This window comes from Plecotus auritus, assembly GCF_963455305.1.
Source record: "Plecotus auritus genome assembly, chromosome: 4".
In the NCBI taxonomy this organism is placed as follows: Eukaryota; Metazoa; Chordata; class Mammalia; order Chiroptera; family Vespertilionidae; genus Plecotus; species Plecotus auritus.
Window position 1 is genome coordinate 90,681,196 of NC_137775.1, and position 27,218 is coordinate 90,708,413.

Below are 27,218 nucleotides of genomic sequence, written 5' to 3' on the forward strand. Positions count from 1 at the left end.
ACAGGATGTTTCATCATCCTGGCTGCCATTACATTAAACTGATTGCTGGACCTGGGGACCGTCTCATCAATAAACAAACTTCATCTCAAGACTATCCTGAGAGAAGTGAGATAAAGGGAGAAGTGGGGGCAAATTATATTGGCTTCTATTTCGCATTGATCAAAATTTCACTCCACAGGGCATTATCTCTTTCACACTTCCAGGTTGCACATATTAGTTTATACCTTAAAGAAAGATAAACAAAACCCTTTACTGTCATTTTAATGGAGTTTAGAGACTTAGTGGTGATAAATGCATGGATTAAATCTACCATCTTTAACATAAATTATATTTTCTAGTTGGTTATTAATGGTGTACAGAAACATGGATGCTACCAGGGAATTGCCATTCCAGCTGTTGAGTAGGGAATGCCTATGCTCAGTTCTCATCTAAAGATTGTCAACATTTTTGTCCACCCACCCACTTGGCAAACCGCTCCCCATAAAGGTATAGCCCCAAGCAGAAGTTTGGCAATAGTTTTGTTCAACTCCCATGTAGTGGCTGAGGTGTGAAAACCTGTCCAGGTCCTCCACCTTCTGGAAGGCACTTACATCTCTTTCCACAGGAGCCAAATCTCTGACAGCTATCTTTGCTTCGAGACTTATTTCAAAACCCAGGATGTCTGTGGCTTCAGTATGTCTTTGTCATTGCTATATGTCTGCTACAGTGTGTGTGTGTGTGTGTGTGTGTGTGTGTGTGTGTGTGTGTGTGTGTGTGTGTGTTTGTGTGTGTCTTGGAAAGCCTTAGACCATTTTCATCATTTTTATTACAAGTTTAGTAGGAGTTTCTTGAACTGATGACAGACAATAGTTGTGACAGGATAGTAATTAGATTCTCCCGGTTATCTTAGGCGTTTCAGCAAAGGCTTCAAAAGCAGAAAGCAAGACAACAGATGCCAAGTAGCCCTTTCCTTCATCCACCTCAAAGAGAGTTGGGAAGAGATTACAGATCAGTCTGCCAGCGTTACTAGTTAGTCATCCACATTGAGTCTATATAAGGGAGTGAGGATTGTGTTGGAGAGTTACACATGGGCTAGGAAGAAAGAGGGAGGCATTCCCTTGGCCTAAGGCCAAGTGAGATAGAGGCCTCCACTAGCGCCTCTCAGAATGTTTGGCTTATGTATCTTGGGGCTTGGAAGTCTATAGGGACTGATGTCCTAATTCCACCTGATGAAGTCCAAAAGCAAGATATTGGCTGACTATCCATCCAGGGTGGTGAGTAAGGTGGGCAGCATGAAGAATAAGCTACACTGCCCTTGCCAGCAGGGCAAAGATGCATGCATTGTCCTGTGGGTCAAGTATAAATAGAAGGAAAGTGACCTGAAGTAATTTAAAAAGGATCCTTCCCAGGAGGGGTGCCCAGAGAAGAAAGAGCCCCAGGAGGCTGAACTTTATACATGGGATGAACCTCTCAAACTCAAAGGCTAACACGGGCCAAATAAACAAGGTTTAAGTTTAAAAGGGCCACAAAAAAACAAAAGCTTCAGCTTTCATAGAAAGTAGGTTTATTTCGATAGAGACATGCTGAATACAAAGGGCTGAAAAAAATGAGTAATTGTTAACATAAAATAATAGAACATTTTAATAAAAATTCTATTTTTTCTTGAACATTAACTTACCAGATACTGAATAACTGCACAAGTTAATAAGCGTAACGCAAATAGACCCATTTTTCTTGTTCTCCAAAAGCGAAATATTTCCTGTTGTGCACACCGAACAAATCAGTCCAAGACTAATGACGTGGCAATCGGCTGCTAAAACATTCGCTGCTAGTATTAGTGCAGAGAAATGGTGCGCCTGCGCATAAGGAGCATAAGGGAAATGAATGCAACATGATTATAGTAATCAGTGATTAGCAAACGATGTAGTTCGTTATTAATAATTATGTATAACAAGTTATTGTAAAAATTAAGTTACAAAATTTTTTTAAAATATATTTTATTGATATTTTACAGAGAGGAAGGGAGAGGGATAGAGAGCTAGAAACATCGATGAGAGAGAATCATCGATCAGCTGCCTCCTGCACACCTCCCACTGGGGATGTGCCCGCAACCAAGTTACATGCCCTTGACCGGAATCGAACCTGGGACCCTTCAGTCCGCAGGCCGACGCTCTATCCACTGAGCCAAACCGGTTTCGGCAAGTTACAAAATTTTTATTAAACCGTTTCTTACATACTATTACATTGGCTGGGCCGCAAAAATATTCGTTGTGGGCCGCAAGTTTGACATGCTTGGTCTAGAGAGCTTTATTTTAGTCTTCTCTGGGTTGATGCAATTAGGAAATCTAGGACACATTACCAGGGCTCCCTGATATCTGGTTCTCTTCTTCTCATTCTGGGCAGGAGGAAGAGGATACTTACTTCCTTTACCCTTTCAGAAAGGGGACCATCTACTTCCAGTCACTATGGGATGTGAATGGAATTACTGTGTATCACTTCTAGGCCTGATGGGGAAAGAGTAGTTATAATAAACTTTCCATGTTCTCTTTTCTCTTGATGTGGATAACTGAGGAAGCTATGTGTTCCAGACGGTAGAGCCTGCCAGCCGTTGTAATTGTGTGGAGCACAGCATTACCCCCACCCTGTGTTGAACGTGTACTATGAGCATGAAATACAACTTTGTTGTGTTAAGCACTGAGATTTGAGGGATAATTTGCTACTACTGTGTAGCCTTGCCTCATACTACTATTATGGAGTTTTTGTTTCTCACCTGTATTTTCTGACTTTGGGGTTATTTTTATAATTTTTATAAAATTAAAAACCCATAAGAGGAATTTTAATAAAAAATTATTTAAAATATGCCAGAGGTGTGCCCTGTCTTTATTAGTCTATATCTATTTAGTTACTCATGCCTTGGTGGGATCGAAGTAAATGTGAAGAAAATGTGGATATTTATCGATACACTAGAGGCCCAGTGCACAAAATTCGTGTGTGGGGGGGGAGGGTGTCCCTCAGCCCGACCTGCACCCTCTCCAATCTGGGACCCCTCAGGGGATGTCCGACTGCCAGGACTGCTGGCTCCTAACCGCTCGCCTGCCTGCCTGATCACCCCTAACCACCTCTGCCTGTTGGCCTAATAGCCCCTAACTGCCCTCCCCTGCTGGCCTGATTGCCCCTAACTGCCTCTGCCTTGGCCCCTGCCACCGTGGCTTTGTCCAGAAGACCTCTAGTCTAATTAGCATATTACCCTTTTATTAGTATAGATGGAGTTATTACATTTTATTTTATTTTATTTTTAATCCTCCCCTGAGGATATGCTTATTGATTTTAGAGAGAAGGGAAGAGAGATGGATGTGACTGATTGCTTTCCACATGTACCCTAACCAGAGCAACACTCCAACCAATTGAGCCACACCAGCCAGAGGAGTTAATACATTTTAAATCAGGGTTAGTTAGCTCTGGCCAGTGTTGCTCAATGGTTAAAGCATCTACCTGTCCCTGCCAGTGTGGCTCAGTAGTTGAGCATCAACCAATGAACCAGGAAGTTCGATTTCTGGTCAGGGCACATGCCCAGGTTGCAGGCTTGATCCCCAATGGCGGGGTGTTCAGGAAGCAGGCAATCAATAATTCTCATCATTGATGTTTCTCTCTCTCCCTGTCCCTTCCTCTCTGAAATCAATAAAAATATATTTTAAAAAATAAAAATAAATAAATAAGTAGAGCATCGGCCTGCACACCATAGAGTCATGGGTTTGATTCCTGGGGCTGTTATAGGCCACCAATTGATCTCTCACTCTCCCCCTTCTTCCCTCCTTCTTTTCCACTCTCTCTAAAAAAATCAATGGAAAAAATATCCTTGGGTGAGGATTAAAAATATAAAATCAGGGTTATTGGGGGGTGAGGGCAGGTATGGGAGTGGGGTGGGGGGGGCAATGGTAAGATATGTACACATATAATACCTTAATAAAAAATTTGAAAAAAAACAAACAAAAAAAAAACAAAACCATTTAATGAGAATCTGTATTTAAATAGAACTCTGAGTAGCATGGCTTCAGGAACATGTTGATAGTCTCTGAGGGTGGCATTTTGATTCCTGATTCCCCTGGTTAGAATTCAATTGTTCCTGGATTTATTTCTATATTATTTTTTGTCTCTGTGGAAACATTCCTTTAGCATGTTCTGCAAACTTGTTGTCTCTAAATAGATTGGTAACTACTTGAAGGCACATTTTAGTTACCTATGTAATCACTGCAAGGCTTGTCACTGTGCTATGAACAAAACATCAAAAGTGTTTGAGTTGTATCTATCTTTTTGTTCATCAGTTTATAATGGGAAGGTTAGGGAGTGGGGGGGGGAGATAAGAGATCAACCAAAGGACTTGTATGCATGCATATAAGCTTAACCAATGGACGCAAGACACTGGGGGGTGAGGGCATGTATGGGAGTGGGGTGGGGCAATGGGAAGATATATACACATGTAATACCTTAATTAAAAAAATGGAAAAAAAAATAAAATAAAATCAGGGTTAGTTATACTCTGTATCAACTTGTCTTCCACAATCCTTTTCTAATATTGAATAATTATTTATTTATTTATTTATTTATTTATTTTTAAAATATATTTTATTGATATTTTACAGAGAGGAAGGGAGAGGGATAGAGAGCTAGAAACATCGATGAGAGAGAAACATCGATCAGCTGCCTCCTGCACACCCCCTACTGGGGATGTGCCCGCAACCAAAGTACATGCCCTTGACCGGAATCGAACCCGGGACCCTTCAGTCCGCAGGCTGACGCTCTATCCACTGAGCCAAACCGGTTTTGGCTTGAATAATTATTTTTTATCAAGGCAGCTGGCCCCCATCCTATATAATAAAGAGGTAATATGCAAATTGACCCTCACGCCCTTGCACAAGATGGCTGCCCCCACGTGGTCAAAGATGGCTGCCACAAGATGGCCGGCAGGGGAGGGTAGTTGTGGGCGATCAGGACAGCAGGGAGGGCAGTTGGGAGCGACTGGGCTGGCAGGGGAGGGAAGTTGGGGGTTACTGGGCAATTGGGCCAACAAGGGAGCAGTTAGGCGTCGATCAGGCTGGCAGGAGAGTGGTTAGGGGGTGATCAGACTGGTAGGCAGGCCAGTGGTTGGGAGCCAGCAGTCCTGGATTGTGTGAGAGGGATGTTGGCAGTCGGACATCCCCTGAGGGGTCCCAGATTGGAGAGGGTGCAGGCTGGGCTGAGAGACACCCACCCCCCAGTGCACGAATTTCGTGCACAGGGCCTCTAGAGGTATATAATTGGAAAACTCTTCTGCTTCCCCTTCCACCTGCCCTTTGCATAATTCTTTCCCTGTCCTGCGTGAAATCTCTTACAGATCCCTTCACTTTCCAAGTATTTTTTTAGTCACACAAGCAGTCTTATTGCAATAGTGAAAATATCTTGTCCAGGATAACAATTACACTTCTAAAGTTCATTCAAGCTAAAGGTTCTCTCCTCTCCAAACTCTTGTCTGCTTCAGATGTGAAGTTTGCTGTGATGAAGGGAGATGTGCCAGGCTTCTCCCTGCCTTTACTCCTCAGAGTTTTACCCATCCTGTCCCACTGGTTAGCTGCTATTTCTGACATCTCTACCTGTCCCCACTCCCCCCCCAAACACACCAAGGGTTTGGCACAGGAGAAGGGGTTTGGTCACAGGGGTGGGCAAACTTTTTGACTCGAGGGCCACAATGGGTTCTTAAACTGGACCGGAGGGCCGGAACAAAAGCATGGATGGAGTGTTTGTGTGAACTAAAATAAATTCAAAGTAAAGGAGCAGAGGGGAGAGCAAGAGAACTGGATAGAACAGCTGGATCCGGCCCGCGGGCCGTAGTTTGCCCACGGCTGGGTTAGGAGAAAGAGCAATCTTTCCTGGTCATTGCAGGATGCTGTTGTCTTCTAAAGTTGGTTCCCTATGGATATGGAGAACTTACAAAGACTTTTTCTCTTATGTCACCTTGTGTGCTTTGTCATGACTCTGTTGCTGGGACTGAGGGAATGCTCCTCCTTTGGTTGACTGTCTATGACTCCTCTCTCCCACCAGTCCTTGGCCTTCTAGAGCAAGCATGTCAAACTCACAATGAATATTTTTGAGGCCCAGCCAATAAATGACATGTAAGAAACATTTTAATAAAAATTTTGTAACTTAATTTTTACAATAACCTGTTATACATTATCTATAACAATCTATAACAATAAAAGCATAATATGCTAATTAGACCAGACGTCCTTCCGGACGAACTTCTGGACGAAGTTGGGGCTGTGAGGGAAGCCCAGGTACCAGATGCCAGAGGGAAGCTGGTGCTGGCAGCTGTGGGGAAGGAAGGCCTACTCTTGCACGAATTTTGTGCATTGGGCCTCTAGTTATTAATAACGAACTACAATGTTTGCTAATGACTGATTACTATAATTGTGTTGCATTCATTTCCCTTATGCGCCTTATGCACAGGCGCACCATTTCTCTCCACTAATACTAGCAGCGAAGGTTTTAGCAGCCGATTACCACATCATTAGTCTTGGACTGACTTATTTGGTGTGCTCAACAAGAAATATTTTGCTTTTGGAGAATAAGAAAAATGGGTTTCTTTGCGTTATGCTTATTAATTTGTGCATTCAGAATCTGGTAAGTTAATGTTCAAGAAAAAATATAATTTTTATTAAAATGTTCTATTATTTCATGTTAACGATTACTCATGTATTTCAGCCCTTTATATTCAGCATGTCTCTATCGAAATAAGCCTACGTTTCTATGAAAATTGAAGCTTTTGTTTTTTTGCGGCCCACATAAACTTAAACCTTGTTTATTTGGCCCATGTTAGCCTTTGAGTTTGACATGCTTGCTTTAGAGCTTAGGAGAAAGAAAGCAAAGATATGTGCCTGAGTAAAGAAGTGGGGAGAACCCTAGCTGGTTTGTTTCAGTGCTAAGAGCATTTGTCCTTGGACTGAACAGTCTCAAGTTTGATTCCAGTCAAGGACACATACCTCAGTTATAGGCTTGATGGAGGCAACCAATCAATGTATCTCTCTCTCTATCTCTCCCCCTCACTTCCACTCTCTCTAAAAATCAATGGAAAAAAATATTCTCGGGTGAGGATTAGCAAAAAAATAAATTAGTTAATAACAAAGTGGAGAGGGGAAGGCACAGGTATGCTCTTTTGTCTTAAGGGTTTTTATCTGTATTCCAAAGGCTGGAATTTTAGGGATGGTCTCCAGGGAGGATCTCAATAGAATATTCATTAGCTTTCCAGGTGTGTTCTTTAATATGCTCATGCATCAAAATTAGCATATAATAGGCCATTCTCTGGTCAGTTTCACCTTTAAAGAATGTCACCTAAGAGGGACTGGGACTGAGGCAGGTCTGCCCCAGCAGAATCTAGTATGTGTAAGATAAGACCTTGCAATTTATTTTCTGGCTGTAAATTGCTCAGCCAGTTTGTTCAGCTATCTGTCCAGGTTTCCCCATTCCACTTGTCAAGGAATTTTCCTAGCTTCTTTTTTAAAAAATATTTTTATTGATTTCAGAGAGGAAGGGAGAGGGAGAGAGAGAAACATCAATGATGAGAGAGAATCATTGATTGGCTGCCTCCTGCACGCCCCATGCTAGGGATCAAGCCCACAACCTGGGCATGTGCCCTTGACTGGAGTTGAAGCCGGGACCCTTCAGTCCCCAGGCTGACGCTCTATCCACGGAGCCAAACCAGCCAGGGCTTTCCTGGCTTCTTACAATCCTGCCTCAGACTCATGGTGGTGAGTGATCTTCCTCATGATCCTAAGTTCTGATTGAGAGGCTGAAAATTTACTCTGATGTCTGGTTTGGGTTGCGTTCTCGCTCCCATTCCGCACTTTTTCATCCTCAATTTCATACTCTAGAAATCAGGCAAACTAGAAGGTAAATTGATGGTTGTCGCTGGACTTCTGTGGGGGGCCAGGACTTCAGTGGTCGCTCTTGCTGAGGGGCATACCTCTGACACACCTAATGTTTGGGAACTTCTTTATATTCCGATTCCTTATTTATTGTTCCCACATACATTAATAGGGTTGGGGGACAGGAGAAGAACGGAAAGTGCTCCCCAAAACCTCAAAGCCCACCACACGACCTGATGTCGCAAGCATCCAGGGAAGAGCAGCATCGCTCTGGCTCCTCCCTTTGGCTCCTCCCTTTTCTTCCCGACCCCGCCCACCGTCCTCGGAGTCACGTGGCCTCCGGGGCGGGGCGAAGGGGGAGTGGGCGGCTCAGCGCCGCCATCTTGTGGGTTTGGAGGCGGAGCGTGTGGAGTGCAGGTCGCGCGCTTCGAGTCCCCTCCCCTCGCCCTTCCTCGCGCCTGGTTCCGCGCTCCTCCCCACTTCTGGCTCCTGTGGCCACTCCCTAAGTGAAGAAGCGGGGAGAGGGTGAGGGGGTGTGTCCGGCGTGTGCTCGCGCCCTCCAACCGCCAGCCGCGGCCGCGGTGGCGCGCTCGGCCGGCCCTCCAGGACCGCGCGGGGCGGAGGGGAGGGGGCGGCGCGCGGCGGCCGCGGCGGCCGAGGCTGCAGCTGCGGCGGTACGCTGTGGCCGCGCGTCCAGGGCGCCCGCGCGTCAGACCCGCCGCCGCGGCCGCCGCCGCCGGAACCATGTACCGCAGCGGCTCCCGCTCCTCCGTCTCCTCGCACCGGCCTAAGGAGAGCAGCGGGGGCTGTCCGCGCTCCGGCCGCAGCTCCGGCGCTTCCTCGGGCCCGGGTCGCCGCACCTCGCCGCCGCCGCCCTCCGGCTCCTCTTCGCGGACCCCGGCGCGCCGGCCCCGCTCGCCTTCAGGGCACCGCGGCCGTCGGGCCTCGCCTTCCCCACCCCGGGGTCGCCGAGGCTCCACATCCCCACCCCGCGGCCGCCGGGCCTCGCCGTCCCCGCCGACCCCGCCGCGGGGTCGTCGCGTCTCCCCTTCCCCGCCGAGGGCTCGTCGCGGCTCCCCGTCGTCGCCGCGGGCCCGACGGCTCTGCCCGCCGGGCTCGGCGGGTTTCCGAGGCAGCAGCCGGGGGGAGTCCCGCTCCGACTTCGCCCGGGACGGCCGCGGAGACCATCCAGGCGACAGCGGCAGCCGGGTAATCCCACCCCTCGACCGAGACTCTCGCTACCCCAGCCCCATCACCCCGGGTTCTCGCTTCCAAAACGCCCTCAATCCCGGCGCCTCCAGGCCTCCAGGCCAGGGTACCCGAATCGGAGGTCCTTCATCCCCTGGGCGACGCCGGACCCGAGGCTCCCCGTCCGCCCCGGAGCTTCTTGTGCACAATGAGGACTCGGGACCCGTTAGGGCGCCGGGTCGGGAGGAGCGCTCCGTCCCCGGGGAGGAGGCTGTTGGCCGCACTCGGTGCGGTGGGGAAAAGTTTGCCAGCGAGGGGACTGTTTCCAACCCTGTGCCTGGTACTTTTCCCGTAGTTGATGCTTCCTCAGAGTTCTGTGCTTTTGTGTCCCCGTAGACACGAGCTGCCCCCCAGGTCACAGGAAAGAGGCCGGAATGCCTTTGTGGCGCTTTAGGGTCGCCTAAACGGCCAGGTAGACCCCTGGCGTGGAGCTGCCGGCTGTCTAAGCGGAGCGGCGCTCCGAGGGGGATGCGTGCCCGCCCGCAGTACGGCGACACCGCCGCCTCTCTGAGTTACGCGGCAGGGACTAGTCTGAGCCCTTCACCTCACACATCCTCTGAGCATTCACAGCCTTTTGAGGTGAGGCATTTATGATGATTCCCTCTGAAGAACAGCTGAGGAACCCAGGGAGGGTTAAGTAGGAATCCAGGGCACAGTTAAGAAGCGGAGATGCTGTGAATCAATCCACGGCTGCCTGGTTCTGGGCACCCAGGATTTCTGCCGCTCTGTTTCCCTGCTGGGGACCGAACATGAGGTTACAAAGTTTAGGTTAGACATAACATCGACCTCTCACTCGAGCATCCCTCTCGTAGAGCCGCTGGGTAGGGTCTGGTGTTTTGACTTGACTTTGCATTCACCAGTCTTTTGTAAAACCCCATCGCGGACCCGGCTCTGTTTTCTTGAGGGGGTCCCTGACAGTATGCTCTTGGCACTCTGGTCATAGGTGAAATGACTGGTCACTGAGTTAAGATTTTCATAGATGGGCAGCTATAGTCTGAGTGTTAGTTACTACAGAGCAAGCAAAGAAAACAGAACACTTATTTCCAAACTGCCCTTTTCTCCCATGCACAACCTCAGCTGAGCATACTTTGTTTGCTCAGGCTTTTCTGTCTCAGTAAGTGACCTCACCCATTGCACAGCCCGCCATCTCCCTTCTCCCAACCCTAATCTGTCAAATTAACTTCATCTGGCTAACCTGTCCACTCTACCTCCAAAGTATATCCCCCAAACTGTCCTCCTCCTGCTATCTCTCTCATCTAAACCCTACTATGTCTTGCCTGGATTATTACATTAGGCTCCTTTACACGCCACTCTTATTACCTTCCAGTTTATTCTCTACCCAACAATCAACATGATTTTTAAAACTTTATTTTATACATTTGAGAAGTATTTATTGAACATCTACCATGTGTTAGGTGCTGTTTCAGTTACTAGGGGCATAACTGAGCAAACCAGTTAAAAACTATGCTTTTGTAGAGTTTATATGCTAGCAGAGGGAGTTGGATAAATAAAATAGAGAAAATGTTTGGCATGTAAAATGCTTAAGAAAACAGAAAAACAGAGAAGGGAGTTAATCATTTTTGATAGGGTAGCCAGGGAAGGCTTCTGGGAAGGTGACTTTTTAGTAAATACCTGAAGGAGATGAGGGTATGAGCAGTGTGAGCATCTGGGGGAAGAATGTAGTCAGATCATATCACTTTCCTGCTTGAAACTCTTCTGTGGCTTCTTATTTTATTCTAAAGAATAAAATTCAGCTCTGGCCAGTGATTAGAACGTCAGCCTGAGCACCGAAGGGTCACAGATGTCATTATTGGTCAAGGGCACTTACCTGGATTGCAGGTTTGATCCCCTGCTCTAGGGATCTGTCACATTGATGTTTCTCTCTTTCTCTCTCCCTTCCTCCCTCTCTTCCTCTCTCCCCCTTTCAATATATAAAAAAATCGATGGAAAAAAATATCTTTGGATGAGGATTAACCACAAAAAAGGAATAAAATCCAATTTCATAACTGTTTTCTCCTATCTTCTGTCATTCTTATGTAGTCACAGTGATCACCTCTCTGTTATTGTCCAAAACATGGTAAGCTCATTACAGAGCTTGTTCTTTTTGCTTGAAACATCCTTCCATCTGTTCTTTGCAAGACTGACATCTCATCATTCAGGTCTCATCTTAAATGGTATCACCTCAGAAAATCCTTCTGTAACCATCCTATCAGAAGTAGCTCCCTTTCTCCAGTCTCTTTTGTGTTGTGTTTAAATGACTTTATAGCACTTACTGCGATCAGAAGTACTTTTCTTTTCAACTTGCCTTGCCTCCTTCACTAGAAATGTATAGGTTCTGAGAGCAGATATAATTCACTTCTCTAGTCCCATGCCCAGTACCAGTAAATGAAAGAATGAGAAGTCACTGATTGGGTTGGAAGTGTGGGCTTTCATTTAAGAAAATAGTAATTTTTTAAAAAGTGCTTTATTTTTAGAGTGGTATCTTACTATAGCCATTTCTTACCTTGTTGGATCACAACTTTGTGACTAGGCAGAACATTTTTGGGCATAGGGATGTATTGACCTAACTGTTATATTATCTTTTACTTTTATAGAGACGATCTCCTGGTTTTCGTTCTGACTCTTCTTTGGAACAGAGCTTAAGAATCACTGTTGGCAATGATCACTTCTGTGTCGGCATACCAGAACGGCGGCGGCGGCGGCGGCTTAGTGATAGATTGGGTTCACCAGTGGATAATCTGGAGGACATGGACAGGTGGGCTTTATCTGAGGCAGTGTTATAATAGTGGTTGAAGGTAGAAATGTTGATGTTTTCTGAATGGTATATTTGAAAGAGTGTTGCCAGCAGTCAAGTTAAGCCTGATAACATTGGAAAAGACTTTCTGAGTGGGGAAAGTATACTGATGTAGACTCTGTTGCTGAAAGAATTATATAAAAGACTTTAAAGGTCATCTTGGTCCAACTGGAAAGGGAAGGCTCAGGGGACATAAACAGAGTCCCCTAAATTTAAAACAGATAAGAGGATATGGATTCTAAAATACTGGTACTAGGGGTCTCTTCTGCAAAAGGAAAGTTCTGGACAAAATAGGAAATCTTTGATAATGTTATTTTTCTGCTTGTCCACGCTGAACTATAGATTCAGAAAGTGTTTAGATAAATTCATGTGTAATATATGTATCTATATTAAATATATAAGCATTAATAGGAAGTTACAGATCTTTAAAAATGTTATTATTTTACAGCTGTTAAGTGCTGAGGAAGGGCAAATATACTCCACAGAGTATTAAATATAGATCTCAGGTACTAGGAACTTAATTATATATGGGAAGTAAATAATCATATGAGGTGTTTTTCGCCTCACAAAAGTAAAAAAGTAAGGACAGGAGTGCAAGGAAAGCACTCAGTTTCTGAGATTTGAGAACCATGTCTGTGATGGTCTCTACCCAGCACATTGGGAGTTTTCACAAATGATTAGATGTTCTTTCAAACTAAGACTTCCATGCAGTGGTACACAGAGCATGGGCAGGCAGGTGGGGGACAGCTGGCAGGAAGTCTGAGGACCAGTGCTGCCCTTTGGTAATATTTACTTCAAAGTTCCAGTGGCTATTTGATGCACTGAAGCAAGGCAGTCCAGTCCAGTGTCATGTAACACTGAAGCTTCTGAAGATAGGGCTTCAGGTTATGTTGACTATATCACTTAATTGAGGAAACAGCCCTTGTCCCTCTGTAATTTCTATTTTAGGAGATGATTGAGTAGGCAGTGTGAGTGGGTGGTGCATAGTGTGATTGTCTTCCTTCCTTGCTGAGGTTTTGAGGTAACTTTAGCATTTCCTCTTGTTAGGCCTAGGTTGTCACCTCCCTTTCTATGAGTTTCATTATGCATGTGTTCTTCAGATAGCCAATTGTCTGTTTTTAAATTATAAAAATTAAAAATTTCCTCTTAGGGAGTTTGGGGCAGTAATCTTTCCAGAATCATGTATTTCAAGAGAGAAAAGTCTATTTTAGAGAAAATGAGATTAAGGTTCTAAAAGGCCATTCTTTTGACTTTTGCCCCTGCACTCTTGCACAGTATGGTTTGTGTGAATAATTACTGTCCACTAAAACCAGGCCATAGGACCATTGGCAATTTTAGGATATCTCCTGAAAGTGAGTCCAATTTTTAGCTAATGAAACAGGCCATGTCCATCCTTTGTACATAGGTTTTTAGTTATTTTTTTCCTGAGATCCCAAAAATCTTTCTCTTCCCTTATGGAAGCTGTTAAATTTTTATCAGGTTTGGGTTACAGATTGCCAGGGTTGTCAGTATCTTCACCCTTCGTGGCTCTGTATGTAGAACTGTAACTTATTCTGAAAAGGGAACATGATCAAGTTGTGTGAAGACACTTAGTTTCTAAAAACTTGTGGATGTGAGGTTGATTTCCCCTGGTTATCAAAGTACTCTGCATGTTGTAAGTTCCATTCTTGAAATTACTATACCCTAACTCCTCCTTGCTATGACATACTTTGAAGGAGTAGGATTTTTTCCACCTGTGATTTGCCTTAGGGAAAAGACTGAAGCAAACAGCTTTCTTTAGGCATTTTGGGGAATCAGTAGAAGAAAAGAATGGAAAGTTTGGGCTCTGAAGGGCCTTTTTTTTATTTATTACAGCTTTATTGAGCCATAATTCATGTACCATACAGTTCACCTATTTAAAGTGTCCAGTTCAGTGACTTTTAGTATATTCACAGAGTTGTGCATCCACACCACTATGTTTAATTTGAGAACATTTTTATTACCTGCATCCTTAGCTATTAGTCCTCCATACCCTCTGCCCTAGCCTATCACTAATCTACTTTCTATCTTTATGGATTTGCCCATTCTGGATATTTCATATAAATAGAATCATATAACATATGGTCCTTTGTGACTGGCTTTTTCACTTAGCATAGCAGTTTTTCTCATTATTATTGTTTTTAAATCCTCACCAAGGATGTTTCCTCATTGATTTTTTAGAGAGAGAGAGAGAGAGAGAGAAACATCAAACGATTGCCTTCTATACATACCAACCCGGGACTGAACCGACAACCTAGGTATGTGCCCTGACTGGGAATCTAAACCGCAGTCTTTTGGTGCACGGGATGATGCTCCAACCAACTGAGCCACCTGGCCAGGGCAGCATAGCAGTTTTTCAAGATTTAGTCATGTTAGCCAAAACCGGTTTGGCTCAGTGGATAGAGCGTCAGCCTGCGGACTGAGAGGTCCCAGGTTCGATTCCGGTCAAGGGCACGTAACTTGGTTGTGGGCACATTCCCAGTAGGAGGTGTGCAGGAGGCAGCTGATCGATGTTTCTCTCTCATCGATGTTTCTAACTCTCTATCCCTCTTCCTTCCTCTCTGTAAAAAATCAATAAAATATATATATAAAAAAAAGATTTAGTCATGTTGTAGCATAAAACTGTACTTCATTTGTTTTTATTGCAGATAATATTTCATTGTAGGTATTTTGTTTATCCACTCAGTAGGAATGAATGTATGGATAACATTTGGGTTGTTTTTACTTTTTGGCTATTATGAACAACTAGAGGATTCGTGCACTGGTGGGGTCCCCCAGCCTGGCCTGCGCCCTTTCGTAATCTGGGATCCCTCGGGGGATGTCGGAATGCTGGTTTCAGCCAGATTCCTACAGGCCACCTTGCAGGGATTGGACGGAAACTGGCAGTCCGACATCCCCCAAGGGGTGTAGTAGTGCGCCAAGTGGCAGGAGGCCAGGAGCCCAAGCCCCGGCCGGGCGCTGCGCCATTCCCGCTCATCCTGGCCCGCTGCACCTGCTGCCGCCACTTGGTAGGTTCACCACCGCTCTGCTGCAGTCTCCAGGCTGCAGCTGTGTTGCAGTGCGCATCATAGTGACCAGTCAACCGGTTGTTCAGTCACTTAGGCTTTTATATATATATATATATATATATATATATATATATATATATATATATATATATATATGTATATATGTATATATAGAAGATAGTGCTGTGAACATTGGTGTACAAATTTATTTGTGCACATAAATATATTTTTATTGATTTTTAGAGAGAAAGGAAGGGAGAGAGATAGAGAGGTAGTAACATCAATGAGAGAGAAACATCATTGATTGGCTGCCTCCTGCATGCCCCCTTCTGGGGATTGAGCCCACAACCCGGGCATGTGCCCTGACCAGGAATTGAACTGCAGTCTCTTGGCTCCTGGGTGGATGCTCAACCACTGAGCCACATTGGCTGAGCTGTATATGATTTAAAATATATATAAATATTTTATTAATTTTTATAGAGAGGAAGGGAGAGGGATAGAGAGTTAGAAACATCGATGAGAGAGAAACATTGATCAGCTGCCTCCTGCTGGGGGTGTGCCCGCAACCAAGGTGCATGCCCTTGGCCAGAATCGAACTTGGGACCCTTCAGTCTGCAGGCCGATGCTCTACCCACTGAGCAAAACCAGTTAGGGCTGATTTTTAATTTGTTTAATGGAATTTGTAAATGCAAAAACAAGTAGAGAGAATAGTACAGTGAGCCCCATGTGTCCATCACCCACACCCAACAATCAATTTTTTTAAATAGATAGAACTTACTTTAGGAAAGAATTGGCCTTAACCAAAGCTTTTATAGAGAGTCTGTCACTGGACTATTCTGAGCTATAGGGCTCACTTTTATTACAGCCAGTTTTTTCACTTATCCTTTGGGAGACTTAGGGAAGGAGGATAGGAACGTCTAATAAGCAACTTGATTTCTGCCTATATTTACATGAAATTTTTTTTTTTTTTACTTTCTATGCCTTTCATTGTTTTTAGCCTCCTTTTTCTGGAGAGTGCAAGTCTGGACTGAGACTTTCTGAGAGTCATCTCATTATTTCTAGCTTCTTGGTATTTAGTGCTGGATTAGATCTTGGGTTAGTATGCCATTTGATGGTGACATGTAATAGTTCTAGTGGGGAGCTGAATGTGGGAGCATGGATGGCTTTGCTACTACTCATGGAGCCTGTGTTTTTTCCCCCTTCACTAATATTATCAGAGACTCTTGTATAGTAGGTAGTATTTTAGCAATGGAGTGACTCACATCATGGACAATACTTTCTGGAAATAGGGGGTTCATGGCTGACAAACCTACAAAGTAAAATATTTTACTTTAGTTAAATTTGATTTTAGAGATTGTCCTTGGTTTATTTCCATCCTTTTCTATTTCATTCTATATTGAGAATTAAAAATTCCTCAGATTATTGTGGAGGAGGTGAATAACAGGAACCTGTATTCCCACAGGTGACACTCTTTTGGAGGAGGTGATAAAGTTATTTATAGCTGTTAACCAGGTCTGAAGCTTTGAATAAAGGCTGGGGTGGTGAATAAGAAAAGTCAGCTCTTTGATATTCTAACTTAGTCCCAGAGGCAGGAAAGCAACTATTAAAAAAAAAAAAAAAGAAAAAGTAAGTCATTTCTAGAAACACAAAAAACAAGAGTAGCTACCAGAAACTGTAGAAGACACCAATAATTAACATCCTTTGGATGGTAATTCACTCTGAGTGACGTAAATTTTTCACTCAGATTACTTAAAGTCATATGCTTAAAGTGCTAGGGGATCTTTATTTCCATCTGTGATTTAAATCAGAAACTTTATTTTTTGGACAATAGAAACCTCTCTGACCATAATGTCTAAAAAGGTTAGGACTCTTGTGTGGTATAGAGCTCTGAGCTGAAAGGACAGATGTCCCATCCTGTATTTTTTACCTTTATGTCACAAAGTTTATTTCTATGAAATAAAAATATATAGTGAGCCAAACCATCACAAATGTTTTCCTGGGCCCAAGATTGGCAGAGTGCTTGTGGCTGTCCAGGCAAGGCAGGAAAGAGGGTAACAAAATAGGCTGTGAGGAAGTTTTATGAACCAGCAAAACAAAGCATTGGAGAGCCTTCTACAACTCATGAGAAAATCATGCCAATTAGATCAGTAGTTAAAAATGTGTTTTTTTTTCTCACAGTGAAATCCTTCTTTTCCAAGTGAATTATTATACAGAACTTTACTAGATAAATAGATAAAGTTGGGGCTAGTATGATTCAATGAGGTGGGAGGCCCAGACTCTGTTTTCCTAGTATGTCCTTTTTTGGGTAGCTCCTAAGCACTGTTCAGAATCTCTGTGGAGCACAACTTGAAAATCAATGATTTGAACTGGTGTTTTTAAAATTTTAAGGTGCATACAAATCATCTGGAGATATTGTTAAATCCAGATTCTGATTTAGTAGGCCTCAATGGAGCCTGAGAATTTGTATTTCTAAAAAGTTCTCAGGTAATACTGATGCTGCTAATTCAGACCACATTTTTAGTAGCAAGGAGCTAGAATTTACCTATTGCGGAGTTTTGTAATCCAGGGCTCTTTGTAGTCTGGTAGTGGTGTTTTCAAGTCACCCAAAACCTAGCATGATACTCTGCACCCTCAAAGTCAAGTCAAAGAAATCAGCCTAAGAGCTCTGTTACATAGATTAGTAATATCTTGCCCGGCCAGTGTTGCTAAGTGGTTGAACCTTGACCCATAAACCACGAGGTCACAATTCGATTCCCAGTCAGGGCACATGCCTGGGTTGCCGGCTTGATCCCCAGTAGGGGGTGTGTAGGAGGCAGCTGATCAATGATTCTCTCTCATCATTGATGTTTCTATTCCTCTCCCCCTTTCCCTCCTCTGTCTGAAATCAATAATACCCCCACCCCCCACATATTTAGTAATAATATATCTCCTTGGTTAGAGGCTGAAGTTTCTTGGGTCTGCCCCAGGGGAAAGGGAGGGGAAATGTTCCATGTATATATAGAGATTTGTTCTTGGACTTCATGATTATTGTCTTTTGTCCTAAGCATTCTGTAGCATCCTTGTGGAATCTCAGTTTCTTATCCTTGTCTGGTCTTGCTCTTTCCAAGTCTATTGTATTTAGTAAGTCTTGTCTCTTTCCTCAGGGATGACTTGACTGATGATTCTGTCTTCACTGGAAGCTCCCAGTGCACTCGAGGTCTTGAACGATATATTTCCCAGGAGGAGGGGCCTCTCAGTCCCTTCTTGGGACAGCTTGATGAGGACTACCGAACAAGAGAAACTTTCCTGCATCGTTCTGATTATAGTCCCCATATCAGTTGTCATGATGAGATGTTGCATGGAACAGAACGGAGTAGAGACAAATTCAAAAGCTCCTATTCTATACGACCCGAGGAAAGGAGCCGGGAGGCCAAAAGGCCCCGTTATGATGATACAGAGAAGATGCACAGCATGGGAAGTGATCACCCAAATTTTACATCAGGGACCCGCAGCTATCGACAGCATAGACAGAGCCCAAGCCCTAGGTTTCTAGACCCTGAGTTTCGAGAGCTGGATCTTGCCAGGCGAAAACGAGAGGAAGAGGAGGAACGAAGTAGGAACTTGAGTCAGGAGCTGGTGGGAGTTGATGGTGGTGGCACAAGCTGTCCCATCCCTGGATTGTCAGGTGTCCTAACAGCATCAGAGCCAGGATATTCTTTACATCGGCCTGAGGAAGTATCTGTGATGCCCAAGAAGTCGATTCTGAAGAAGCGGATTGAGGTGGACATGGAGTCTTCTATGCAGGTTGCTGCTGCGTTTCTTCTATGGCCTCTTGCTAGTTACTTTATATCTTAAAGCCTGGTTACTTATATGGGGGCTCTGTCCCTAGGCATCTTTGTAATATGTGCTGGACCAACATTGTTATGCCTATGGGCTGCACCTTCCAGAACTCTGCAAAGGAAACTGTATGTCTCATAATGCATCAGTAGAGCACTCTACTGTCATATATTTCTAAACAGACATGTTGGAGATTATCCATTGTATCTATTTCTCTAAATTGGGTAGCCCTGTAAGAATCTTGAATTGTTTTTTGGAAATGAAGCTTGAAGCAAAGGGAGGAGATTATCTGAATTTTCCTTATCTCTCTTTTTTAATTTTTAATTGAGAGGAAGGAAGAGGGATAGAGAGAAACATTGATGAGAGAGAGCGAGACAGAGACAGACATTGATCTGCTGCCTCCTGCATGCCCCCTACTGGGGATCAAGCTCTCAACCCAGGTACGTGCCCTGACTCAGAATCTAACCGTGACCTCCTGGTTCATGGGTCAATGCTCAACCACACCAGCCAGGCATCTCATCTCTCTTTAGAGAGAAAACAAAATATATGAATGGTAGGACACTAGACCAAAAATCAGGTGATTCTGAACCCAACTCTGCCACCAATTTGCTGTGTGATTTTTAGACAAGTTCTCCTCACCTTTCTGGGCCTTGATATTTTTTCTTCACCTATAAAAAGATGGTCAGGCATAAGCACTAGCTTTTAGCTGTCCTTTTAAAAGCTAAAGGTTTTTGAAGAGGTGCCTAAGGGAACTTAGGGAAGCAAGGGGAGGCTGATCAGTTAGTGTTTTAAAGTTTCCTAACTCCACTTAAACCAAAGCAGCTCTACTTTTATGTGTTTTTTCTTTTCTTGTGGAATTCATAGAGAACAAGTAAGCTAGGACATCTCTAAAGTTCTTTTGAATTCAAATTCCTTGATAAGGACTGCAACAAATGAGCAAAAGGGAGAATTCAGTCCAATCTGCCTTATTTCCTATTTCTCCTTGTCATAACAGAAACATCTGGAGAGATGGGGACCCAAATCTTGAACCTGGCTAAGGATACTGTACCTCCCCTCATCCATACTTCTCTTTCCCCTATTAATTCAAGAATAACAAAGCATCTAAGTATTTCTCTCAATTGCTAGTTTTCTGAGTTTCTGCATATGGGCTAAATTCATTGTGTTTGTCTTTGCAGCTTCAGAGTTTTTCGAGCAGTACCGGCTCCAGCGAGGATCATCCTCTCTTCTCTGGACACCCATCTGTTCCATTGAGTGGTGCTATTGCTGCTTTTGCTTCAGAGATTGAAAACAACAAGGGGACTATGGTAGAGACAACCCTGAAGGAACCTCAGGGCAATCTCTATCAATGGGGTCCTCTTCCTGGGATGTCCAAGGACAACAGTCCTCTCAGAGAGAAGTTTGGAAGTTTTCTGTGCCACAAGGAGAAACTGGATATGAAGGCTGAGGGACCTGAGCGACACACAGACTTCTTGCTGCCCCATGAGAGAGCTAGCCAGGATGGCAGTGGTTTTTCCCGCATTCTGAGCATGTTGGCAGATTCTACCAGTACACAGGAAAAAAGGCGACATAGCTTCCCTGACATTGAGGATGAGGAGAAATTTCTCTATGGAGATGAAGAAGAAGAGGATTTAAAGGCAGAATCTCCACCAAAGCCCCTTGGGAGCTCTGATAGTGAAGTTATGAGGCAGAAGGCAAGCTCCCTGCCCTCTTCAGCTCCAGCTGTAAAGCTAGAATCAATAGAAGAGACCAATCCAGAATATGCCAAGATTCATGACTTGCTCAAGACCATAGGCCTAGATATTGGGGTAACAGAGATTAGTCAACTGGCTGCACGCACCCAGGAACGACTTCATGGCAAGAAACCATCACGTTCTTCCACTGACCGCCGTTCCTCAGTTGACCAGCACTTTTCAGCAGACCGCTGTTCCTCAGTTGACCGCTGTTTCTCAGCTGATCAGTGTTCTTCAGATCCTCACAAATTGGAGAGTAGGGAGGCACACCATAGCAATACTCACTCCCCAGAGGTGTCTCATCCACATCCAGTCTCCCCTGTGGATCCTTACCTGCTTACAAAAAACAGTCCCCCATTCCTAAAGTCTGACCATCCAATGGGCCATGTTGCAGGACCAGAGGTGGTTGGCAGTGGGTTTCAGTCATCTGTTGCAGTCAGGTGCCTGTTGTCATCAGCCCCGTCTGCCCCAATTAGACTTCCACACTCTGCTTCTTTATCTCATTTTCATGTGCCAAGGACCTCTCAGTTCGCTGCAGCTCAAATACCTTCAAACTACCAGGGTCCTGCCATTCCCCCTGCTTCCTTTGATGCCTATAGGCATTACATGGCATATGCAACCTCAAGGTGGCCCATGTACCCCACCTCTCAACCATCAAAGCACCTTCTACCTGAGCCACACAGGGTAATGCCAGTTACCAAACAAGCTACTCGTAGCCGCCCCAATCTCCGTGTGATCCCCACTGTGACTCCTGCTAAACCCAAGAAGGAAAAGTCAGTGTTGGGCTCAATTCCTGTTGCCCAAGTGCCTGTCCAGGTGTCCATCCCACCGCTCATAAGATATAATCCGGAAAAGATCTCCGATGAGAAGAATCGTGCTTCCCAGAAGCAGAAGGTGAATAGTAGCTTTGGGGATCCTGTGCCTGAGTCTTTTATTTTAATGTAAATTTGTATTTGTCTTTTAGAAGGAGCTGAAAAAAGTTAAGGTCCTTTTACTTTAAGTTCTTTGGAGGCTGCTGTCATCACCCTAAGTAATGTATATACCCCATCTGTTTTTCTCACATGTTTTCTCATTAAGACTAAACTAAAGTCTGGTCCTAGATCCCACTGTAATTGCTAGACTTCTTTTTTCTATTTTACGTTTATTTCTTTATTCAATTATTTGCCTTAGAACACTTAGGGATAGGAGCCAGGAGCCTTGAAGTCTTCAATATGACCTCATCAGGGAGTGAGGAACCAAAATTGGGTTGTCTGAAAGAGAATCAATAAATCTTATGTTTAAGCTGTTCTGTCTGTGGAGTAGCCACTCACAGTCTCACTGTTTCACTAATAAACTCTTAAAAAATATATATAAATCTATTTTTCATCCTACTAAGTTTTGGATCCTTTTCCTGTAGTGATTATGGGGGTCAACATCTAATAAATAGTTGTTGCTCAACAGTTAAACCAAGAAGTTTTTCTTGTTCTGGTTTATTTTAGAGCCTAGGAATCACATTTTTTTTTTAAAATATATTTTATTGATATTTTACAGAGAGGAAAGGAGAGGGATAGAGAGTTAGAAACATCGATGAGAGAGAAACATCGATCAGCTGCCTCCTGCACACCTCCTACTGGAGATGTGCCCGCAACCAAGGTACATGCCCTTGACCGGAATCGAACCCGGGACCCTTCAGTCCGCAGGCCGACGCTCTATCCACTGAGCCAAACCGGTTTTGGCAGGAATCACATTTTTATGACGTTTTTTTTTTTTTACTCTCAAGGTTCATGGGGTTCCCAGGCTGTAAGACGGGAGCAGTGGCTGTGGTAAAAGATATAATTCTAGATGTTTTAAGGCAGTAGGTAAAAATTTTGTAGGGGCATACAATTCTAAGTATAAGAATTTTGAATGGAAAAATTGATACATATTATTAATTTTAAAGGTCCTTAAAAACCAATAACACACTTTGATTAGGAACATAAAATGTAATACATTTGTATACATTTGATTTGCTAATAAAATAATACCTGAGGAGAAAAAAGAAAAAAAAAAACCCTGGAGGGCCAATCTCTTTTTTTTTTCCAGTTTAGAAGAAATTTAGCTAATCCTTGAGAAGACAAAAAAACAATGATCTTAATTTTCCATTGTACTTGGATACCCTGAATTTTCATTTTGTTGAAATCTTTTGGGCAAGGAGGGTAGGTTCAAAAAAGACAAAACTTAAGACTGCAGAGACACTGTTTGGAGACTGAGTGATTTTTTTTTTTTTTTTTTAAATTTTCACCTGAGGATATTTTTCCATTGATTTTTAGAGAGAGTGAAAGGGAGGGGGGGAGACAGAGAGAAACATCAGTGTGAGAGAGAGACATTAACTGGTTGCCTCCTGCACATGCCCTGACCAGAGGGCCTGCAACCGAGGTATATGTCCTTGACCAGAATCGAACCTGGGACCCTTCAGTCCGCAGGTCGATGCTCTATCCGTTGAGCCAAACCAGCTAGGGCTAGACTGAGCGCTTTCCCTTTAAGAACCTAGCATTTAAGTCAAGGTTGATCATAACACAGGTTTTTCACACTTGCCCATTATGGACAAGCCATATTTGTTTTTTTCCATTAGGTGGTTAGTAAAACAGTTGAAAGATCATGAGCTTTAGGTCATTTATACCTAGATTTTAAATGCTCTTACTATATGACCCTGGATATGTTACTCAATCTTTCACAACTTCAATTTTCTTATTGTAAAACAGAGATAATGTCATGAAGATTAAATAAAATGGTATATGTGCCTCGCCCACAATACAGATTAGTTTCCTTGATGGTTCTTTTTGGGTTTAGAGCTACTATCTAGCAGTTGCTGTCAGTAGCGTTAGGTTAAAATTAATAGTGTAATGCTTCCTGCATAAAAATAATACTTTTTGGGCAATGTAGCTCTGGAAAGGCTAATTCAGTTCTGGAATGTGGATCAGAATAAAAGATGACCTTTACTCTAAAGTCAGAGCCTCTCTGTACAGGCATTTAGATTATTACATTCAGATACTACCTAGCATGAGGGCTATGGACGAGTGCAGTAGGAAAGGGAATACATTGGAGGCTGAAGCACTCGTACCATTTTGTACTTTGCAGGTTATTGAAGAGAGGGAAAAACTAAAGAGTGACCGGGAAGCTCGCCAGAAGAAAATGTACTATCTCAGGACTGAGTTGGAGAGACTTCATAAACAACAAGGTATCAGACACTCCTTTGTATGACTGCCTTTTTGTAGTAACTTGAGTAGGAGACCCAAATGAAGATCTCTGGGGATTCTCAAACAGGTTCAGTGACCTGAAGTCTCACTTAAAAAAATTTTTTTTGGAGATAATTAGACTTAAAAAAAAGATATAATTGTAGTGTAAATAATTATCAGATATTCTCCATGATTATTAGCATTTTATTGTATTTGCTCTATCCTTATTTCCCTTCTCTCAATCTGTGTGTGTGTGTAATTTTTCCTGAGTCAGCATGTATCTCCTAACAATAAAGAATTGATTTGCATAACCATAATACATTTACCAAAATTAGGAAATTAGCAGTAATACTAGTCTGCTGATATTATTCATATTTTACCAGTTGTCCAAGTAATGTCCTAAAGCAAAAGAATATGCAAGATTATGCATTGCATTCCGTTGTCATGTTCTTTTAATCTCCTTTAATCTTGAACAATTTCTGAGTCTTTTTATTTCATGACATAGACATTTTAGAAGAGAAGAGGTCACATTTTGTAGTCCTTTAATTTTGGTTTGTCTGATGTTTATTTAATTCAGGTTAATGAATTTTTGGCAGGAACATCACAGAAGTGATGCTGAGTTCATATCAAGTGTTTGTTTATCCCATTACTGTTGATATCAACTTTGATCATTTGATTAAGGTGTAGTCTGCCGGGTTTCTCCACTGTAAAGTTACTATTTAACCCTTTTTAATTAGTAAGTATCTTATAGGGAAAATACTTTGAGACTATGTAAATATTCAGTTGCTCCTCAAACTTCTGCCTGCTTTTAGCATTTATTGATATTCTTGCCTGAATGAGTTGATATTATGATAGTTGTTAGTGATTTTCTAATTTCATCATTCTGTCTTCATTAGTTGACTTTCTGTTGCTAGGAAGAGCTTTCCACCCACCTCTCCTCCTCCATTTATTTATCCATTCATATCAGTGTGAACTCATGGATTCTCCATTCAATAAATTATAATAAAATGCTATCAATATTTATTTTTATACTCAAATTGCCCCAGATTTGGCCAGTGGGACCCCTTTAGGTTGACTCCTGTGTTCTTTTAATATGTCCCCATCATTTTTTTGAGTACTTCCTTACTTTTTGGCCCCAAAAGATGTTATATGATACCTCTTTTTTTTTTTATAATCCTCACCTGAAGATATTTTTTTCCATTGATTTATAGAGAGAGTGGAAAGGAGTGGGGGTGGGGGTGGGGGAGAGAGAGAAACATCAATGTGAGAGAGACACATCGATTGGTTGCCTCCTGCACATGCCCCGATGGGGGCCGGGAATCAAACCTGCAACCCAGGTACATGAACCGTGACCCTTCGGTGCATGGGCCAACACTCTGACAACTGAGAGCCACACCAGCCAAGGCCCATGATATCTCTTTTGATTTCTTCTCTTTATCTATGCTTTTAAGAATTAATATACACCCCAAAGAAAGAACATAACAAGGTTTCTAAGTACTACAGCTTGATGATAGCATGGAAAATTAGAGTGTGAGAAGATATTTCTTCTGTTTCGGTTTGAACTATTTAGGGATAAGAATCTTAGTTACTAATCCTGTGAGGATTAATTCATGAGGACCTGCCATTTGGATAGGCGATAACATTAAGTGAGCCTGAGGCAAAGCTTAAAACTCAATGTAGACATTGGTGAAGGGTCCTTAAATCAGACAAAGTCAAATATGTGACTAATTTTTGCTCTCTGAATAATTCTTTCCTTTGGAGAGGACAGCCTCTGGATTCATAGTTACATCATTTATTAACCTTTTTAGAGACACATGCACACAAACTTGTATATACCATTTTGGGGGTTCATGGAGCCCTGAAGGCAGTCTGTAGATTCCTTAGCTAATAAACCCTGTATCAAAGATAATGTAATCACTCCTCCTTTACCTCCATAGCAGCTTCACCTAAACCAGCCCATGTAGAAGGAGAGTTCCACTTGCTTTTTAAAAGTTTTATGGGAGAAAATGTCATGATCATAAAGTCTTAAGAGTTTACTACTTGTGACTGAAAAATAATGTCTTAACTTACTTTCTTTGTGTTTCTTTCTATTGACATTTGACTACTCAGGGGAAATGCTGCGCAAGAAACGAAGGGAGAAGGATGGCCACAAAGACCCTCTCCTGGTGGAAGTGAGTCGGCTTCAGGATAACATTATGAAGGATATTGCAGAACTTCGACAAGAGGCAGAAGAGGCCGAAAAGAAGCAATCTGAACTGGACAAAGTGGCTCAGATCTTGGGAATTAACATTTTGGACAAATCCCAGAAGTCTTCAAGTGACTATAAAGAGTCTTCCGAGAAGCCTGGGAAAACAGAAAAATCTAAGAGCCCAGAAAAAGTATCATCGTACTCAAACTCCTCTTCGAAAAGCAAGGTAAAAACTCAACTTTTTCATTTCTTTTTTTTTTATTTTCATGGACTCCTAAAGAAGCTTTCTAATTAACCATTTTCTTAGCTTCCCTTTCCAACCTGTTCTTACTCTTGTTAGAGTTTTGTAAAGCATAGATCAGATACTCTCCAGAATTTTAGCAGCTCCCCTTTGCTGACAAGGTATAATCCCAAACCCTTAGTATTCAGGGACCTCCATGTTCTTGTTCTAGCATTTACTCCAGTTTTGGCTTCTGATCTTATCATAATATACTGTATATACCATTTTGTGGGTTCATATTTAGCAACAAGGTTGTACATTTCAGTTCTCAAATCAGTATAGTAAAACCTCAATGTAATGAGCTAATTTGGGCAAGGGGGTATCAAAGCTGTTATATAATAAAGTAGTTTTTCCAAATACATGTTAAAATATTGACAAATTAATCAGTTTTTACATATGTAGACATAGTTGTGTAATTAAAATTAAGTATGAAATGTTCAATTTCACAGAAAAGTTTTTTATATGTATTACTATAATTTTAAATTTATACTGAATAGGTCTAATAAATGCATGTATTCACCATTCACCACGAGTAAACAAATGCACATGGCTGGGGCATGGCTTAATGTGTATCAGAATATCATTGGCCTGAACATGTTAAAACTGTTGCAGAAAGTCCTATTACGAGACAGCAGAACCAGTTACCTCTCACTCAATGTACACCCTATGATCAAGTGATAATCATTCACTGAACACTGGTTATGAGTCATGACTCTTGAATTTAAATATGTAGACATTAGTTGTAGCTATGTAATATTTATGTCAGCAAAATTACTACAGTGTTTTTTCCAACATATGACCTATTTGCTAAAATTTGTTAAAAATAACAGTGAAGCCGAAACCGGTTTGGTTCAGTGGATAGAGCGTCGGCCTGTGGACTGAAGGGTCCCGGGTTCGATTCCGGTCAAGGGCATGTACCTTGGTTGCGGGCACATCCCCAGTGGGAGGTGTGCAGGAGGCAGCTTATTGATGTTTCTCTCTCATCGATGTTTCTAGCTCTCTATCCCTCTCCCTTCCTCGCTGTAAAATATCAATAAAATACATTAAAAAAAAAATAACAGTGAATTA

The 27,218-nt window shown here is 42.9% G+C and overlaps 1 protein-coding gene across 3 annotated transcripts in view; it reads left to right on the top strand.

Moving 5' to 3' along the window:
- The first annotated feature begins 8,513 nt into the window (after nt 1-8,513).
- ZNF318 (zinc finger protein 318) overlaps nt 8,514-27,218 on the top strand; it is a 38,667-nt gene continuing 19,962 nt past the window's right edge. For all 3 annotated transcript variants that reach the window (XM_080666277.1, XM_080666275.1, XM_080666276.1), the window contains exons 1-6: nt 8,514-9,083; nt 11,717-11,877; nt 18,086-18,725; nt 19,934-21,382; nt 23,585-23,684; nt 25,792-26,096. In XM_080666277.1, the coding sequence (XP_080522403.1) occupies nt 8,619-9,083; nt 11,717-11,877; nt 18,086-18,725; nt 19,934-21,382; nt 23,585-23,684; nt 25,792-26,096 (3,120 nt within the window). In that variant the 5' untranslated portion in view covers nt 8,514-8,618. The remainder of the gene's footprint in view (nt 9,084-11,716; nt 11,878-18,085; nt 18,726-19,933; nt 21,383-23,584; nt 23,685-25,791; nt 26,097-27,218) is intronic.